Source organism: Homalodisca vitripennis, chromosome 2 (assembly GCF_021130785.1).
Source record: "Homalodisca vitripennis isolate AUS2020 chromosome 2, UT_GWSS_2.1, whole genome shotgun sequence".
Lineage (NCBI taxonomy): Eukaryota > Metazoa > Arthropoda > Insecta > Hemiptera > Cicadellidae > Homalodisca > Homalodisca vitripennis.
Window position 1 is genome coordinate 52,827,767 of NC_060208.1, and position 18,800 is coordinate 52,846,566.

Consider the following 18,800-nt stretch of genomic DNA (forward strand, 5'->3'; position numbering starts at 1 on the left):
CAATACATATTTACAAAATGTCATCGGAATAGTTTCAGTGATAACGGTTACAAAATATTGTCACTTCATTCATCTAAATATACTAGTAACAGTTCTAGTTTTCACGCAATTTAACGTCTTTTAAGATTTTAACTGCGAACATTTTTAAAGGGTGGCATAACAAAAACGTGTTTTATATACACGTCATACACCACTTATGTTCATCCCACTTTGTAACAGAGATAAAAACGAATTAAAGCCGATTTCTAGACGATTACGATAGATTCCCATGCAATTATAACGTATATTAAAATTATGTTTCTGTTGAAGCTACTTATTTCAAAGCGTTTAGGGAAAATTTTAAACTTTCAAAAAGTGGTAGAAGTCTAAATGATTACCAATTTGTTGTATCTCCGTCGATTAGCTTTCAATTTTTTATGAGTACCTCATTCTGCTAACTAAACAATCTAGAGTTAGATAATGTTTTAGAACTATTAATTGTAAACTAATATCGGAGTGACGGCATTGGAAGCTTAGTCCAGTCGTGGCAGCTAATTTGCAAGGAGCAATTATCTTCGGAGGCAAATTAATATAAATAATTACAAGGCTCGTTGGACCGACCGCTTGACCCCCTCCCTCTCTCCCCCCTCAAGAGTGACTGGGTTAAACATCAGACTAGGCCCGGGGAGCTTTTTGTCCAGGCCTTGTATGTAATTTCCTTGCATTTCATCAAGCCATTATAGCAACTAATTTATGTTTATTGGCGAAATTATAGTGTTTTAGAAAAATGCAGAGGTTGTACATTCGGTCCCCAGGGCGAACTCAAATCCTCTGCAGATTTTTAGTGGGTCATAAAATCATCACATCAGCCACAAGAAGTGGTCTCAGATATATTAAACTAGCCTAGGGACCCACCTGTGCTTTTTAATATTTCTAGTGTTCCGTCTAGTGGTCCACTTTGTAGCATTTGTATTTTCTGTCGTCAAGAAATATCAAAATCAACTATGAATAGAAGAAAAGGATCTTATATAAGACGTAACAGTTGCACACTTTATCACATGGTCATTGATCCTAAAAGTGTCCAGGCCAACGACAATTTTATTACTACTAGATGGGAGTGAGTAGAGTGGGGTCAACCCGTGTAACTATTACATCCAGTTATTTAAACTTATGGATATATTACATGTTGTGTCATTATTGGCTAGGTATGTTTAGTTGAATGCTGTTGGTACATAACGAGCACTACAAGATTATGCTGATGTTACAAGATGTTGCAGAGTATTATTGGAGCTTTAGTTCTGTTTGCTAGGTGTTAAGATGTGCGCTGTTGCTTACTTAATGAGCAATACAAGATTAAACTAAATGAGACTGTTGCGTTCGTTGTTATGGACGAAGCATACCTAGTGATAATAGACAGGGTCTCATTTTTCATTATATAAAATATTTTTCGTGAATTCGATCTAGCGCTATTTTTGGTAGCGAAGAAATTGTTTTAATGCCACATGAAAAAGTGCCTTAGCTTGACACTCATACTTAACCGTACGAAATGTAAGCAATAGTAACGTGAGCGTCGGCCAACGAGATAAATAGCCTAAAAGTGGCGACTTGCAGTTCTTCAAAAGTATAAATGATCTGTGAACAAATGTGTGTCACTTCACATGTTTAATATTTTCGCCGTCAATACTCAATATGCAAATATTTTACAAATATTGGATGGACTGTAAAACTCGTATTGGAAACAAACATAAACAAAGTTGTATTATTTTGTCGAATTCTAGTGGAAACAAAATTGTATTTTGAACACGACAAATATGCAAAGGTCTTTCAGTGTTATTTGCAACAAAGTTGAAACTTGTTATTCACAAAATTTTAAACGTTCTTGTTTAAGAACATTAATATGCTTCGTAGATAGTTAATAGATCTCAATTCGTTTAGGACGTGGTCGTGTTATTATATGTTATTCCTCATTGAGTGAATAAACTTGGATTTTTAATATAGTACTATCGATTAGGGAGTGCGGTAGAAGTGCCAGGTCGTCACCTCGCAGCACTTACCGTCATCTGCACCCAGCTGCACTCCCTATTAGACAATGGGATAAACAGATTTTGTGGCAGGTTTGTGATTCAATGATAACAAACACACACACACACACACACACACACACACACACACACACACACACACACACACACACACACACACACACACACGAGACCTGTTTTAGTAATAAATCTATACAGTATGTAAAATAATAACATCACATATATAACGTCACAGTTTTCTATAAAAGTCTAATGTTTTGATAGTTCAAGCTTGGTTCTTTGCGTGTTTTCAATACACGTAACATTATGCTGGTTATCATCAAGACGAGGGATGGTAATGGTATAATTATGTTTGTGTTTTTAACAAAGCCTACGTGCTTATTACTTGGGTGAATAACTTGATATGATTAAAGAGCCATCGTTTGATTCTTTGTAATTTTGGTCTCATAGTAAATAGATGTCGGCTTCAGGGACGAGCCAAGCGACAACCGTCCATAGCCAATCAGACAGGACAAATGGGCCCCAATTATAGCCGGTGTGAGCGATGTTCTGTTGTCTCAAGTCGTGGTGGCGGACGTCATAGTGAGGTTAGGTTAGACACGCCCCATTTATCGAGGTGGAGCAGCCACAACAGCTGTTTAATAGCGCGTGTAATACCGATGGGGTGGGTGACAGCTGATTGTAGCGGACATAACCTCAATCGATGTGAAATGTCGTCACCTGTCCTGTCTCCACGAATTCAAGTTACTATTTCGTTTGTGATGTGAAATACGATAAGACATTCTTCGTAATTCGTTTTATGGCTACTGCAGAGATCTCCGGCACTGAAGGTTTCCAATTTAGGGTTCAAGCTTTTTGTTATAAAAACAAGAAAACTTTTAAGAAATGGCTTACGCCTGGAGTTATTAAATCTAGCCAAATATTGAAGCGTTTACAATGTAAATTTAAAATACAACTCAACTGAAAATAAAAGTTCAAAATAATATATAGGAAAGTTATAAGGAAACCACTTCGCCTAATAATTTCGACCCTATGGCGGCAACAAGCAACATGTCGGTTAAGTTGGGAAATATTTTTGTTAACAACGAGTTAGAAGTGTACAACATTGTAAATAAACAGTTTACAACCACAGGGATGCGCTTGGGCGATAACCAGGTAGCGCCCAACTTGTTTGCAGATGTGCCGGCACAGTTCCCTTATCCACCTCTTACACTGACTGCGGCACAGCCTGCTGAAATAATTGAAGCTATCAAACTGCTTGAAAATAAAAACTCTTCCGGGCTGGATACAATTTCAAATAAGTTGTCGAAGGCACGTTCACAACACATTTCTCGTCCTATATCGTATATTTTAACTTCTTCTTTTGAACAAGGCATTTCCCCCTGAATATTAAAAAATGTTTTAGCCATCCCACTCTTCAAAGGAGGACAGAAGGACTGATCTAGATCTTCGAAAGATTCTAAACTATGACACTCGGCGGCCCGATTTAAGGACGCTTGTGTTTGAGGAATATTGATTTTTGTACGTTATTATCTATGTTGCCAGACCACGATCCGCAGATTTATTTGTAATATTCTTTCTTCTCATATGGATTATTACTTTTATCATATTTTACAATATGGAGCGAGTTGCGTGTGGCTCCGATAACTACACATAAGCTAGAGTAACGAATTAATACACTGTGCTTGTAATCAATATTGTTGGTGTTGATACAGAAAATGATTTTGAAATGTTTTTCAGATAAAGTTGGTTAGACAACATAGCTAATTATTATAATTTGTGTTTCTATGGACAATTAGGAAATGTCCAAGTTGGCGAAGTCTCTCGAAACCTATTGTGCATGTGAATTATAAATGTCTGACTAAAGGATACTAAGAAGAAAAATGTAGGTTTAAAATTGTTACATGTTCGTCGTACAATGCGTTTGTGACACTTGACGTAAAAAAGGTTAACAACCATCCACTGATGCTGTTTACTTCGGCATAACAACAAAGAGAGCTAATGCCACTTCCCGGACACGACTTGTTGGCGAGTGTCATTACTTTTGGCGGGAACCGCCCGGCCTTGAAGGGAATCTCTCACTTGATCTGCTAACGACCTACGCCGAGTGGTTTTTTTATTGCAGACGCCTTCGTGCGGCAGATTACTTCATATTGATATACGCCACCTCGTTAGTACGATTTACATTGATTGATATTCAAATTTTAACATTTTTTATGTAAGCCCTAACACTGCGGTCTATTCAGGTTTTGTTACCAACTAATTCCTTCCCAGTCCTACAACTGACTCATATGTTTATGTTTCACGCCTACACCTCTCTGATTTACTGTAAGTGTTAACGTTTGATTTTTAAGTGAGTGTCTTAAGATGGCACTTCTTCCCATCCACAAATATAAAATTGACACAAATATACCCTCTTACCGTTAATTCTGTAAATTTTGAATTTTAAAAAGTTTCATAGTGGTTATCTTGTTAATCCTTTTGTATTGTTTTTCTTTTTACTGTCAAATCCTCGAAGGTATAGAATCTACTAAAAAATATGTGTGATAATCTCTTTTGTTCTTGTATGTGTTTGATGTTAAAAGTTCATATCTGGTTGTAATAATGAATTTACACAGCCATTATTGTATAGTATTATCTTTTTATACTTTCATTTATTATAATTTAGCAAATCGTGTGTAATACATTCTTTGTATCTTTCCCATGTTAATCCGATTCGCACATGCGTTGACAACAAAATATATTGACGTGATTGTTCATGATCCTATTTGTTGCCTAAATGTTTTGCCAAAGAAATAGTCTGAGTTTTGTTGCAAGCTGTTATAACAGACTTTCTCTTGATATTTGTGTCTGTTCAATACTTTGTTTTCCATTTTACAGGACACTGCTTTTAGATTTGAGTGGTTCCTTCTGTCCTGTCACTACTGATGCCCTTCCTGTCGTTTCAGGAATCCGTGGGGTCCCGCCTCCTCTTCTTCCGGCAGCAGCCGCACCTACCACTGCCCGTCCGACTGTTACCAGGAGCCGGCGGACTGGCAGGCGCGTGTCTACAGCCAGCCTGCCCGCACCCCCAGCCCGCATTACGATGTCATAGAGGGTCCCCGGCTCAACAGGGCCGCCTTGCCGCCTCTGGGCGCCCCCGGCTCGGAGCGTGCCGTCACCCCTGCCAGCACCGTGCACACGGAGGGCGCCGTCGACCCTTGCGGTGGCCACTGCACCGCCTTCGAGAACTTCTGCCACTACTGTCTGCAGGTGAACTTTCTCAACGAGTATTAAAACTACGGTAGTCAGTTTGTGAATGATGATTTTTTTATTCGCTTTACCGACTCCAGGAATTATCTGTTTCCGGTTTAATGCAAATTTGAGGTAATAACTGCAGTTGGTTTTGGATTAGCTTCTGTAGCGAGGTAGCCTACATCTAATTATGAATCTTATATGTCATAACGGAAGATGATAAAAAGGAATGGTTTACAATATTTTAAAATGTTACCTTTTCTGTCCACTTTGTGTTTCCACTTTATTAATTTCTTAAATTGTCCAAAAATCTACGAACTAAAATCTGAATTGGTAGTTTTTGCACGGAACCTGCCATCCGACCCTTGTTCATACATCGGGTGGTTTTTATATCGGGCATGCATTTAATAATCGAGGCCGGCGCAGCGTCACGTCAGGACCCAGGAATGACGCAAGACTAAGAAAAACAATCAAATTGGCGCTAGAAATAGACGTTGGCCAGAGCCAATGTGAGATAGTTTGAGGTGGCGTGATGTAAGAGCTGGTCCGTTGATAACTCTGGCATGCTTTTTTCTAGAAAATAACATCCCGCAACTAAGTAGTTATTTTCCAGAAAGCTGTTTGGCCGTAGGTGACATCTAATTAATTCCCGTTCATCCAAACTGCATTGTTTTATGTCATTAATGATTAAACTACCTGTTAATAGTTTGTTTTAAAAACAACGACCTTTGAATATTACCATAGATTGTTCGAATTCGATGCATGTAAAAGAATGTTTTGAAAGCCCGGGCCTTCACTACTGGAATCTTGCATGCAGTAGGTGATAGTGCGAGGCGCGTGACTACGTGCCATTATTGTGGCTGGCGATCACCGGTCGTAAATCAGTTGTAGACGTATCACATAGTGCCAACTTACCGGCGTGGACAAACTGGCAATCGTGTTACTCGGTATGAGGTGACACGTGCCACAGACGATTGGCACATTGCACCGTCCTGCGTGCCAACCACTAGGTGGCAGTGGCAACTACAATAATGAAACTTCCATCTCAAAACTTCTTTAACGTCTTAAATGATTTACAAGCGTATATTCAAGACATCATTTCCTCTTTCCCTGTTAAACTGTAAACTGTTGCAGACAATATAACTGTTTTCTGGGTACAGTGTGGTGGTGAGCGCGCGCGCGCACGCACTTCTCACATTCCTAGCTGCGCCGAGTTCGGTAGCTCACAATACTGCTGGTCTTTTCGAGTTTTACATTTCCGTTAACAGCACTTTGGACCGAAAACTTAGTTTGATACAATTGAGGATTATATTCACTATTAACAGTCTTAAAATAAAAAAGTTAATTAGATAATGTCTTTTTTATCTTTTCTAAAAAAAGATGAAATAAAAATTAGGGACATTTCGTTGTACACAGGTACTGACTATAATGAACGGCATTACCGAGCCTGGTGCATTTATTTGAGTTGTCAACGTGAGCTACAACAAAAGGGTTTCAACATTTTACTGAGTTCTTCTGTTGCAGTGAGGGTAGAACTAATTAATTATTAAAAAATTGCCAATTTTTACGCTTTTCTATGCACAACAAATATATTTTATCTTAAATACTGTATATTTGCCTTCCCTCCTGTGCTTCATAATTTTTAAGAGATAATCAACTATCGAACAGCCACTATATTCACAATATAACACATCATATGATGATTTAAACATAAAAATTATAACTTTTTATAAATTAAAACAACTTTGAGCTTATATTATTACTAGATAATCAAATATATATCTAGCGTGTTGTAAACAAAGAACCTGTTCCCCTCATATATGAGGAAACGTTTTGTTAAATTCAGATACAGACGTTGTACGGACCCCTTTCTAAAGCCACTTGTGCCATGATCAGTGACTGGTGCCTTTCCTCTTGTACCTTAGTAATGGTACAAACCATACAAGTATGTTATAAACTATTCTGCATGTTATTCTTAAATACATGGCACATATACTGCAAAGCTTGCCATTGTCAAGGTTTTATATTCTGAAAAATAAAACTTATGAGAAAATGTACGTTTTATTGTAGTATTTGCGATAAAAGAAAGAGCTTTTTTAGTTCTCTAATATTTTCTACCACAATCCGTTGTTGAGGGAATTAAGTTTATAGTAAAGTATGTGTTATGTAGTTTTACGGGCATATTTCTGATTATAGGTATCAATGCTGAAAGCATTCTGTAAAACGTTTGGATGCAGGGTAGCAAAGAGAACATTTTTGTTTGTAGGCAACAACTTTTCCAGGAAAACAAGTCTTATGTTGATAAATATAATACACTCCGAAAGATTTCATGTGGACTGTGTTGCCTTGTTGTAGGTGCTGTTCATCGCCGGCATCCTGACGGGAGTGTCGCTGACGGTCGCCGGTAGCGTGCTCCGCGGCCAGAAGCGTGGCGGCGACCTCATGGTGCTCGTGTACATCGGCTGTCTTACGGCCATGGTCTGCACCCTGCTCCTGTCCGTACAGTGCTGTGTGCGCCGCAACGTGCAGAGGCGTAAGCGGGCGCGGGGGGCCAGGGGAGGCGCCATACCGCTCCAGGAGCTTGGTGGCCCTGGCCCTCTCGCACCCCCCGTACTCCCCCAGCCTGGCCAGTACGAGCCGCTACTGAGGCGGCTTGTCCAGCAGCAAATCCACGACGAGAACCAAAGATACATTCCCGAGCCTGTCAACACCGTGGTCAGGTCAGTCAGACTCTGGGATCATTACTACCTTACTTGGTTAGGTGCAATCGCCTGATCAATCAGTTCATGCGAAATATACAGAAAATCTCATAAGTTTTTAAATATTGAAAATACATAAATTTAAAAGCAGCGGCAGGGATAACTCACAATTTTATACCTTTTAAGGTCTAATTCGGTTATATGCCCACAAAACTTACTTTTTTCTAGGGGCTGTAAAAAAAATTATTTTTTCAAGGGGAATTGAGTTTTTTGTTTTTTTAGATACATTGCAAAAAAGGAAAACCATGTTAATGACAATTGGTGTTATTCAACAAATGAATAATCAAATAGTGTTGGAGGTCAGTATGATGATGTAATAACTTGCAAAATTCTTGAAAATGGATTGGCCCCTGGTTCTAACCGCTTTCACCTCATCAATTCACACATGTAACTGTCCAGTAACTTTGAATGATTGCCATAGCTTGACTTGGCAACTTCCCACACTCTCTCTACTTTGCTGGTATGGGCGCCTGTAGCAGGATCAATGAAGTTGCAGCTATTGTTATCAGAGTGATTAGTATATTGTTGGTTACAGTTTTTATACCATTATTTGCAGCCCACTTGTCAGAAATTATAAGAGTGAAGCTTCAGATCTGTTTTCAATGGCAAACAAGAAACATTCCTTTCTTTCTCGGCATATGCCGCCAAATACCTATTGTTGATTTATTACATGACAAAAAAAATTTTACTTTCTTTTGGCGAAAACAGTCATCAAGTTGTACGGTTAGTCCAGGACCCCCAATAACTTGAGGATTAGCAAGCAGCTTTGCCGCGCTTGCACTCGTGCATATAATTATTCCTGTCTACTGCGGTAGAATGGTTTGTTCCCATTTCTTTTTCAGAAAACTCAACAGAAGTCAATTTGAAACTCTAGACAAGACAAAGAAAAGTACCTTAGCATAACCTAATTTCTAATGAACTAGCCGTGTACTTGATTGCACGTGAATGTCTGTGCAGCGATCAGTTTTTGAACATCGCCACCTTTCTCCGGTCTGTGTTACACTTAGCACCTTGTCATTACTGTTCTGCACTGTTTTTGTAGAGGAATAATGATAACGCTGGGCAGCAACCAATACACTTACTTTTGGATGTAGTTAGTTCATCCAGCTCAAATATATGAATCTCCAAGATGAAATAATCACTGCCACTGGATACTGGATTGAGTTGGAAGGCTAGCACTGGATTGAACTCATCGGGCGACCTTGTTCTGTTATCTCAATTACATGAGACACTTGACCAGTTAAATCGTCCGTTATCATTTTTACACATCGTAAAATTTGTTCTTATTAATCGTTAACAATGTAGAATAATGTAGTAGAATGTTTAAAGGACAAAAACCTATTGAGAAAAAAGTTAGTTTGGTGGGAAAATTTACCAAATTTGACCCATTTTAAAACTAAATCTGTTAAGAAAATGGTTGTATTCTGTTTCAATTAGAAATTATATGTGATAATATTTTTATATTTTGTACATTGTATTAAAACAATCAGTTTAAATTCAAAGAAAGGAAAAGTTATTAGCATTCTCATTTGGTAATATACTAATAACTGTACATGCTTTTAATTACAATTTTATAGTATTAATTATTAATATGAGTTATAAATTTAGAACAAAATATGAACTATTCATGTTTTATTAAATATAGTCATTTAAATATTTAAATTACTATATTTAAGCCCTACACAAATAGGATATAATTTGTTGTTTTATTTAGTTTTCTACTTTCATTTCTTGTTCCATAATATGGGAATTTATACCATGTCACAAAATTTATAGTTTGCTTCCAGACCAACCTCTAACTTTTGCAAAATTAACAAAATAATGTTTATAGGTTATTATTCAAAATAGAGTTTACTTTTATGCAGGATTGATTATGTTCTTTATAGCCTAAGCCTATTTCATATTGACTGATTTGATGAAGAGCGGTGCCACTTAAGATGTTGGACTTTGGATCTGAGCTATAGCTTTGTTTAGATGATTTTATATAATTAATGCAGATACATTAGATGAAGATATGTAATGCAGATTCAAATCCAGCTTGTGAATCTAGCACTTTTTATCAGTACTACCTTGTACTGTATCAACCCTTCCTGTTGTACTGTTATATAAGTTCTTTCCACAGGCTAGTGTCCCATGAGGAAGGGCAGAGTAAGGCTTATTAAAAGGGGATCAGTGGCTCCTCTTATACATGTTTTGTACATTTACTCAATAAAAACATTTTGCTTCATTGATATGTACGATTTTATTGAAAACTAGCAGTTATCCGCAGTTTCACAGACATTTAAAAAAAAATCGAAGAGTGTATCCTTCTTAGCGTAGTATTTATGATGTAATATGATAGAATTCTGTGATATTTTTCAAATGTTAGTAGGCATTCATTAGGTATATATTATTTCATGGTTAAGAGGATCAGAGGTTACGGGAAATAGCGACTGACTTACATATCAAGTTTTATGTGTGCATTTATTGTCCCGGTCAATTAAATATGTACATAGGTCTCGGAAATCTACTTCGGTCAAAAAAGTTTATTTCTAGCCTTTTGGATGTACTTCCTGTATAAGGTATTTCACTTGCTATGTCAGTTTGCCTTCTTTGTCCCGATAAAGAAAATACATAGCTAATAGACATCTATAAACATGATTTTGAAACTTTTTTGTGTGGTTTTTGTGCTATTAAATTTGTATGTTTGTGTGTAATAGCCTAATTTAATTCCAGTAAACATTGAAACACAGAAAGTACTTGCTCTACTGCGACATAAGACTGAAAAGACTACTTTGATCATAAATCATCTGCTTCCAACTGTTGAAATTCACTTCCATTCTAACATATTTATGGTGCCTAAGTTCAGTTTGCCTTGTTACCTCAATTGAAAAAAATATATAGGTATTGGAAACATACAGTGAAAAAGTGTCAACATCCGGTCTAAGATATTTCCAGTGGTGTAGTAGAGTTTGCCTTGATGTACTGATAGAGAAAACTATGTAAGCTTAGGACTGAGAAGCTTTTTCTTCAGTCAAAAAACATCTACGTCCGGCAGTCTGGAAAAGAATAGATTGTAAAGACATGTTAGTGTTCATTCGGCTGTTTTAGTTTAAGCCATTGCAAAATACCAAATCACAATGTCAAGGAAGTCAGCCAATTTCGAGTGCCTTATGTGCAATTATTCACAGCTTTATTCATTAATGTGGGTTTTATAATAGTGTTTCAATTACATTTCTTTTACATTTTATATGTTGTGAATTCATCACTGGTGAACCATAAAATGTAAAAATATGCATATGCTGAAACATAATCTATAAGTGTTAAGTAAGTCTTATAGCTTTCTTTAGGACTTTTATTGTTAGGTTTCTATTTGCTATTGTACCTGTTCCATTCTCATTAGTCCAGTCTCAAAGATGATGGAGAAGTGGCAGTAATAAATAGCTTTACTAATTGAATTGTGGTATTCTTCTAGAAGCATAAAACAAATTGCCTAACATAAATCAAACATGTGCACACAATGTGTGTAACGTGTTCACCCTAAGAAAGATATGCTTGCCCTTAACCCAAGGAAAGTATTACTATTAACCAACTTAATTGATTTTTTTTCTAAATAGAGAAGTATATAAAGTTTATATATTTTCCAGGATGAAGCAGATGCCTTAAAATTTAAGTCAGGGGCATAAATATAAATTATTACTTGAATTTGTATTTTGTAATTTTATATGTTGTATTTGAAATTAGTCCAATGATTTTGTAATGTGTAAATAGAAGTAATTTAAGAAGAAACCCCTGTGTTACTGAAAGTCTAGTTTTTCCTAGTTATCAGTGGCGTTGTTAGCCATTATCATAGAGAAACATTGTTATCATAAATTAGACCTCATTAGTGCAAACCTCTATAAATCAGCATCATCGTCATAAGTCTGGCAGTTTCATCCCATTAATATAAATTTATTGCTGATAAGCTTGCCCTCAATGCTATTGTTAGCATATTTTTTGTAGTAGTTTTTTCTTCCTTCCAGGACTGTAAGAATTATAACAATTCTTAAGATTATTAATTCATTAGTATGTATTCATTTAATGAACCATGTTTGAAAATAAATCTAGATCTCTAAAGAGGTCAGTAATTCAGGTTCAAAATTACCTAATTCAATTTAATTGAGCCCTTCTTTGGTTTAGGTTAACTTACTTTGTACAGATTTTAATGTATTTTAAATTTTAATGTGTCAACATTTCATAAGATATTCACTTTATATTGTAATGTTAATCTTATTTCAAAAAGGAATTAGGGAAGATTTTGCTTTTTTTAAGGAAGTGTTCTGTATTATTAAACTTTTTGTATTTTATTTTTGTTTATTACAAATATATACTAAATTAATTATATAATACTCTTTGGTTTTCTGGAATAAGTAAGAAACATTATGTTGTAGAAATAGCTGTGTAATTTCAGTGCAGTATTAATAGATATGTCACATATTAAGGGGTGATTAAAAAGGGATTTAGTTGTTGTCACATATAAATAGGAAACTTTGTTAATAATTGCAACTTAAAGGGAGATTGCTTAGGTTTGGAAACAACTCTTTTTAAAAATTGTATTAAGCTGTAGGAAAATATTTAACAAGATCTCATGTTTGACTCTCTGATGGTGGGTGAGGGGGTGAAATTAAAGTTTTATGCCATGCTTTTATATGTGCTTTCAACATTAAACATTTACATCTATTTACTTTTTATGCAGAATTTATACATTTAGTTTTTTACCTTCAATATTTTTAGATATAAATTGTACTAAAATGGTGTCTTATTTTATTTTCTTTCTAATAACATCACAAAGGGGGTTTTAGATGATTTTGAGATGGGCAGTGTGTGCGCTCCTTTGGAGGGTACATGGATTTCGTAATTCAAATATTCAAATACACATTTTATAAGAAAACCTATAAATTTTTTGGATGTGTTTTAATCATATTTTTAAAATTAAAAATATCCCTAAACTGTTATGAAACAAAAAATAAGGATGCTAAAATGTTTTAAATTTAACATTTTTTAGGTTGTTTCCCTTCAGCTTGTTCCTATACCTTTCAACTTTCAGTTATTTGTGTACAAAATTCCCTACCACATTAAGGCACTTTTGTACATTTGGCAGCATGTGGCCAATTTATATTGTGTGTAAAAACAAAGATTTAATCGACCTTCCCCAAATAAATACATTTTTACTATCATTCTAATACTTCCTCCGTTATACTGTGCAATATCCTTAATCTTTAGCAAGTGAGCCAAAGATGGCAGATTTGTATATTTACATGTGTGCAAATGGCAAATTGTGGCATTTATAAAACTTTGGCAAGCTGTATCTGCTAAACAAGCAAGTTAATAAGAAAACTGTGTAGAAAAATATAGTTTTAAAATCCTATGTTCTATTCAAGAGTGTTAGAAAATCATAATTTTCATCAGCTGTTGTTTACAGCGAAGTGTGTTTTCATTGTTTTTTTTGCTTAGATACGAAGTACGAATTTTGGTGTTTACAGCCTATTTTGTCCTTGTTTTCTTTTCAATTCGTTATTATGTAGTTAGCCTACTAATTGTTAGAAATGATATCTATTGCATGTAAATATTGTTTATATTTTTCATAAAAGATAATCACTGTTTTGACTTTCATATATATATATATATATATATATATATATATATATATGAAAATTTCCTACAATTTGGCTATTCTGAATTTCGAATATGTGTAATATTTCAAATACACGTGCATTCTTTATTGCAAATTTTGTTTTTATTTTTACTTTTTGTTTAACTGTTTTTTGTGTCTAAAATAAGAGATTTGTCTTTTTAACTTCATAGTTACACAGTCTAAAAGCACAGTTCTTTACAAAAAAGTGGTATATAACACTTTATAATTGAGTCACTATTTAGATTCATTATAAATTTTACAAAGAGAACAATCAAAAGTACACAAAACAGGTATGCATTTCACAAAATAAGATGGACGCTGAGAGGGCTAGATTAATATTAGTAATAGTTACTAAAACGTTGTGTAGTTCTCTGATTTAACATATACTGTACATTATAAGTATGGTATTTTTTTTTTTTACAGTGGCTAAGATGTCACTCTGTACGAATATAGGATGTTAAATATGCAACTTGACTGTAACTTAAATTTTCCACGAACTCGTCCTCGTTGACCGATCTGTGGTGAGAACACTTCAAATCGACTGGTCATAGATTTGAATGTTGAGCTCAAGAGGTTCTCAAGACAGTCAACTAAGTTAGAAGCTTCGTTGACCCTCAGCCAATAGTGGTTCGAGAACAGATGTTGCTAAAAGCGCGGATAACGAAGGTGAGAGTGGACGGTGTGGGGTCGTCGTCCTGGCACAGATCAAAGGCAACGGGCCGCCCTGTGTCCGCGCTAGCAATTGGCTCCTTGTCCGGGCCTGATTCATCGGCGCCGATTTATTTATTAACAAGTTTAATAACAGATGATCGGCCGGGCCCGAGGGCCGTAGTTCTGCATACGGGCGGCTCGCGGTTCTTTGATGTTTCATCGCTACTGTTTTTCGGTACGTTTGATAGGCAGGTCGATATAGTGGCCCGCTGTAGTTAGGAATGATACTTTGAGGGGGGGGGGGTCTGACAACCGCCCCCTGACATATAAAATGTATGTTAAAGAGGGTTTTGTCACTAAATTAATTATTTTAAAATCCTTAATAGACTGTAAAAAAATGGTGTATATCTTACACAATTTTACGTAACTTCTTAAATACTGTTTCGTTTTTAAAATAAAGCCTACTTTTTGTGCAATAAATGTAGCCATATGTACTGTACGTAGTTGAGAAACATAAACGTTGAGCTTCGAGTTCTGAAACTGTTACAATGGAACCATTTCATTAAAAAACAAAGGATGTAGTTTAGTAGAATGTTTTTTTTTTTTTAGAAAATGAAAAACATAAAAACTAAAGAAGTGAACCGTTGTGGACGTGAATTGTGTATTTGTGTAGTGTATGATAATTCTCGACGTGAGCTGCCAGTTTATGGATGGGATGTCCGTTCACGCTTGCTAATAAAATATGGGCTGTTGCTGTTCACAAGATTTCATCATACGTGGTCCAGTGAACATTTCATAATTTTCATCAACTAATAGAACATTTTTGGGACTAACTACACTCATAAAATTTAGTACACATTTTTTTCAGCAACTAATAAAATATTTTGAATTTAGTTGGTTTAGGGTGATAGGAAGTAAAATACATAGGCTACTATTGTGTAAGTGTACGTTTTTATTAGACCTAAATAATATTATTAAATCGTATGATAACCGATTTTGTGTCTTTAAAATTGTTGTGTCTGATGATGTAATTAAAATCGAAATCGCTTCTTCAAAGTAAAGAAGGTCTCCCTTCAAAGATATTAAAAGTAATGTTTATCTTTCTTGTTTTGTAATAAAACGCAATAAAAAGATATTTAATTTGAAGGATTAATTTAATAGTATAAATAGGCTATGAAATAGGTTATGGACAGTGTTAATTTCGCTGAAGAAGTACCACTGGTCTATATTAGCAGGTTTTAATATACGTGGACGGTGGACAGCCAATTAAAAGTACTGGTTCGAAATTTTTCTTATATTCCATCTTCTTCCATTAATGATTACAAAATGTTTCGAAATTATTTCATTGGTTATCTTTGAATATCCAAAATATGTCAGATATGATACTTATTTTGACTTTTCGTTTGGAATTCACTCCTCGAACTGATTTAACAAAACCGAATTGAGCTTCGTTCGTGATTTCAACTTTCGTCATGTCCACATGAGGAATTCCACTTCAAAATTTCTTATTTCATAGATCAGATTTTAATTTAGGCTACACCGCCTTGAATGTCGATAGGACGATAGAGCGCGGACAGTCCGGACCCCTGCAGTCTTGTGCCACCTTGAACATTACTCTCCCGCGGAGCTCGCTACAACAGAGCGGTGCTCAGATACAACATGACATCACTTTGTGTGAATGTTAACGATGCCCACAGACTTGTGCCACCTTGAACATTACTCTCCCGCGGAGCTCGCTACAACAGAGCGGTGCTCAGATACAACATGACATCACTTTGTGTGAATGTTAACGATGCCCACAGACTTGTGCCACCTTGAACATTACTCTCCCGCGGAGCTCGCTACAACAGAGCGGTGCTCAGATACAACATGACATCACTTTGTGTGAATGTTAACAATGCCCACAGACTTGTCTGTCCATCGATGATGCCTTCTCGATATTTTGTCCACGATAAAGAATCTTTACAGTAGATAGTAAATCAAGATAGCTAATAGGTAACGGTGATAAAGACGCCGTGTAGATAAAAAATTATGAGAATAACACACATTACAGTGCTATAGATTTGGAATTCATGAAAATTCGACCCGAAATCTTTTAAATATAAAATATTTGTCCGACCTCGGTATCAAGCATTGATGATATTAAGATCAACAGCCTCGGAAGGAAATCATTTAGTTTTATATAAATAATTTGTAATTAAAATGTTATCATTTTGTACACATTGAAAAGTGGTGAAATTTTCAGATTTCATCAGTGACAAAATATTTTGTTGATACAAAATATAGCCTATGGATTTTTAAATTTTGTCTACCAAATTTCGTCCACACACAAGGGTTCCATTTATAATTGTATGTTTAACGATGTAATTATTACAATTTTTAATAATTATTTATTTTCTCCAAAAGTTTGGATATTTTAAATGTAATGAAGTTATGTAAAAGATTAGTAGTACATTGTATACCCATAACAAGATTTGGTGGAACGGGTGTACTTATACGCAAATAATCGTGTTTACAAGATTGTGTCATATATTGATACAGTGCAAACAAATTTAAGTTGTAGTTAACGTTATATGTTTCATTAGTAGCAAATTTCACCGACGACGTAATTGATTTTCTTAAATTGAACAAAAGAAAATCCACAACACAATCGCTTTTACAGCTGAATCCCCCCCCCATGAAAATAACGCATAGCGTATGCCAATAAACCCGTACTACTTACTCCTATTCATGGAGACCCATTCTAGCGGAAATAGATTGAATGGCCAAAACTACTGATGGCCTTTATAGTAGTGGAGAGAGGGAGGTGCGGCGAAGGGCAAATGCAGATAATCCCGTCTGGTGGAGGGCGGCTGCTTCTTTTTTACATTCGCGCGCCAGCTGCCTCGCGGTTCGTGAACAGCTGAATCCAAGGTGGCGGCTTATTAGGTTAGGAACAGAGGGGAGATCAGAACTAGAGAAGCGGTATGACCTTGAACTTATACGACCCGTGAAATTGTTCTAGGCCTCGATAAATCACTATCAATCTGTAGAGTTGTTAGAGCTTGTTTGTTTTAATGTTTCCCATCCTAGTTGCCAGTATCTACTCTGGGTGTAAAGTTCACTATATTTTATGTGATGAAATGCATTAAAAGAGGAAAAATCTGTTGTACTACAAATGATATAAAATATAATTTAAAAAAAAACAATATAATTTTTTTGTTTTATAATGTAAATCATCATGGTTTACTGTTGTACAACACTGAACTGTTATAAATCTAATAACTAGATGTTAAATATGTTATGTATTTGAGAATTATTAATATAAAATAATTAATGTAGGTTACTAAGTCCATAAATCCATATCACAAATTTCAGTTCCATGTACAAGTTCTCAATAAAAGCGCCCCTTTATCATTCTCAGTCAGACAAAATGACTGTAGTTGCCATTTTTATACACTATTAGAACCTGTGGCCTCTCTGCGAAGCCTTTACATGTGTTAGTGAAGAATTGTGGTGCAGGTAAAAGATCACAGTACATATTTTTCTCTAAGTTTATCTCTAAAGGTGATCTGGGAGTTTCATGAGACAATCACAATTATGATGTAATTAATAAACAATTGTCATAATTTTTGTCACTATGTAACAATTGTTACATAGAATTTTTAGATATCAATAACACTTTTTCCTCAGATCCTGATCGTTTTCCATTTGTTTTCTGTTTCTATTGTTCACAAATTCTTTGAGTATGTACATGTAAGAGGAACTTGGAAATATTTGCCATAATTATATATATATATATATATATATATATATATATATATATATATATATTAATTGTTTGTCACAAATTAAATTAGTTATATTATATTCAAATGTGTTAATTATTTTTTGATGGATAAAATTTGTAACTATTCTGAATTGTGTGACTAGGGGAGACCGTAGCGGAACACCCTGGTGGAGGAGACAGCCGCCCCATGCTCATCCCCATCCTTACAAGTTGTCCCATGCTCAGGCCCAGATGCCTCTGTGACACAGCAACAGTGGTGCCGTGCCAACTTTATACATCACCACCGCCCTCTCACCATTCATACCTTATACCCTCTATCTTTGTTTTAATCTACTTGTAAATGTTAGTTACTGTTTAAGATAAGACTGATATGCTTTTATTGACTAACCACGATACTGGCTTACCCAGAAAGTTTTGTTTTGGAAGAGGGGTAATAAAAGTATCTCCTTAGTTACTGTAGTATACTGTTTGTTTTTGTTATTACCAACAAAAACCATCTGATGGAAAACTGTTTTGACAGTGTAATGTACATTTGTATCCTAGGATTGAAACTCAATATTTTAAAGTACAGGGTGGCGCAAAAATCGCTGGACAGTTGGTTAAAACAAGACTAGATTTATTTGAAATTATTTTTTATTACAAACAATACTTACAATTATTTTTTATATTCAAATTGTTTTCCGTCTTCATTAATACATCTTTGAAGTCTTTCT

General features: G+C 35.4%; 1 protein-coding gene across 1 annotated transcript in view; it reads left to right on the plus strand.

The window, feature by feature from the left end:
• Nucleotides 1-18,549, plus strand: part of LOC124353935 — a 47,905-nt gene extending 29,356 nt beyond the window's left edge. Inside the window, exons 3-5 of the mRNA XM_046803998.1 lie at nt 4,970-5,273; nt 7,611-7,975; nt 18,231-18,549. Of these exons, the coding sequence (XP_046659954.1) occupies nt 4,970-5,273; nt 7,611-7,975; nt 18,231-18,330 (769 nt within the window). The 3' untranslated portion in view covers nt 18,331-18,549. The remainder of the gene's footprint in view (nt 1-4,969; nt 5,274-7,610; nt 7,976-18,230) is intronic.
• The last annotated feature ends 251 nt before the right edge of the window (nt 18,550-18,800 follow it).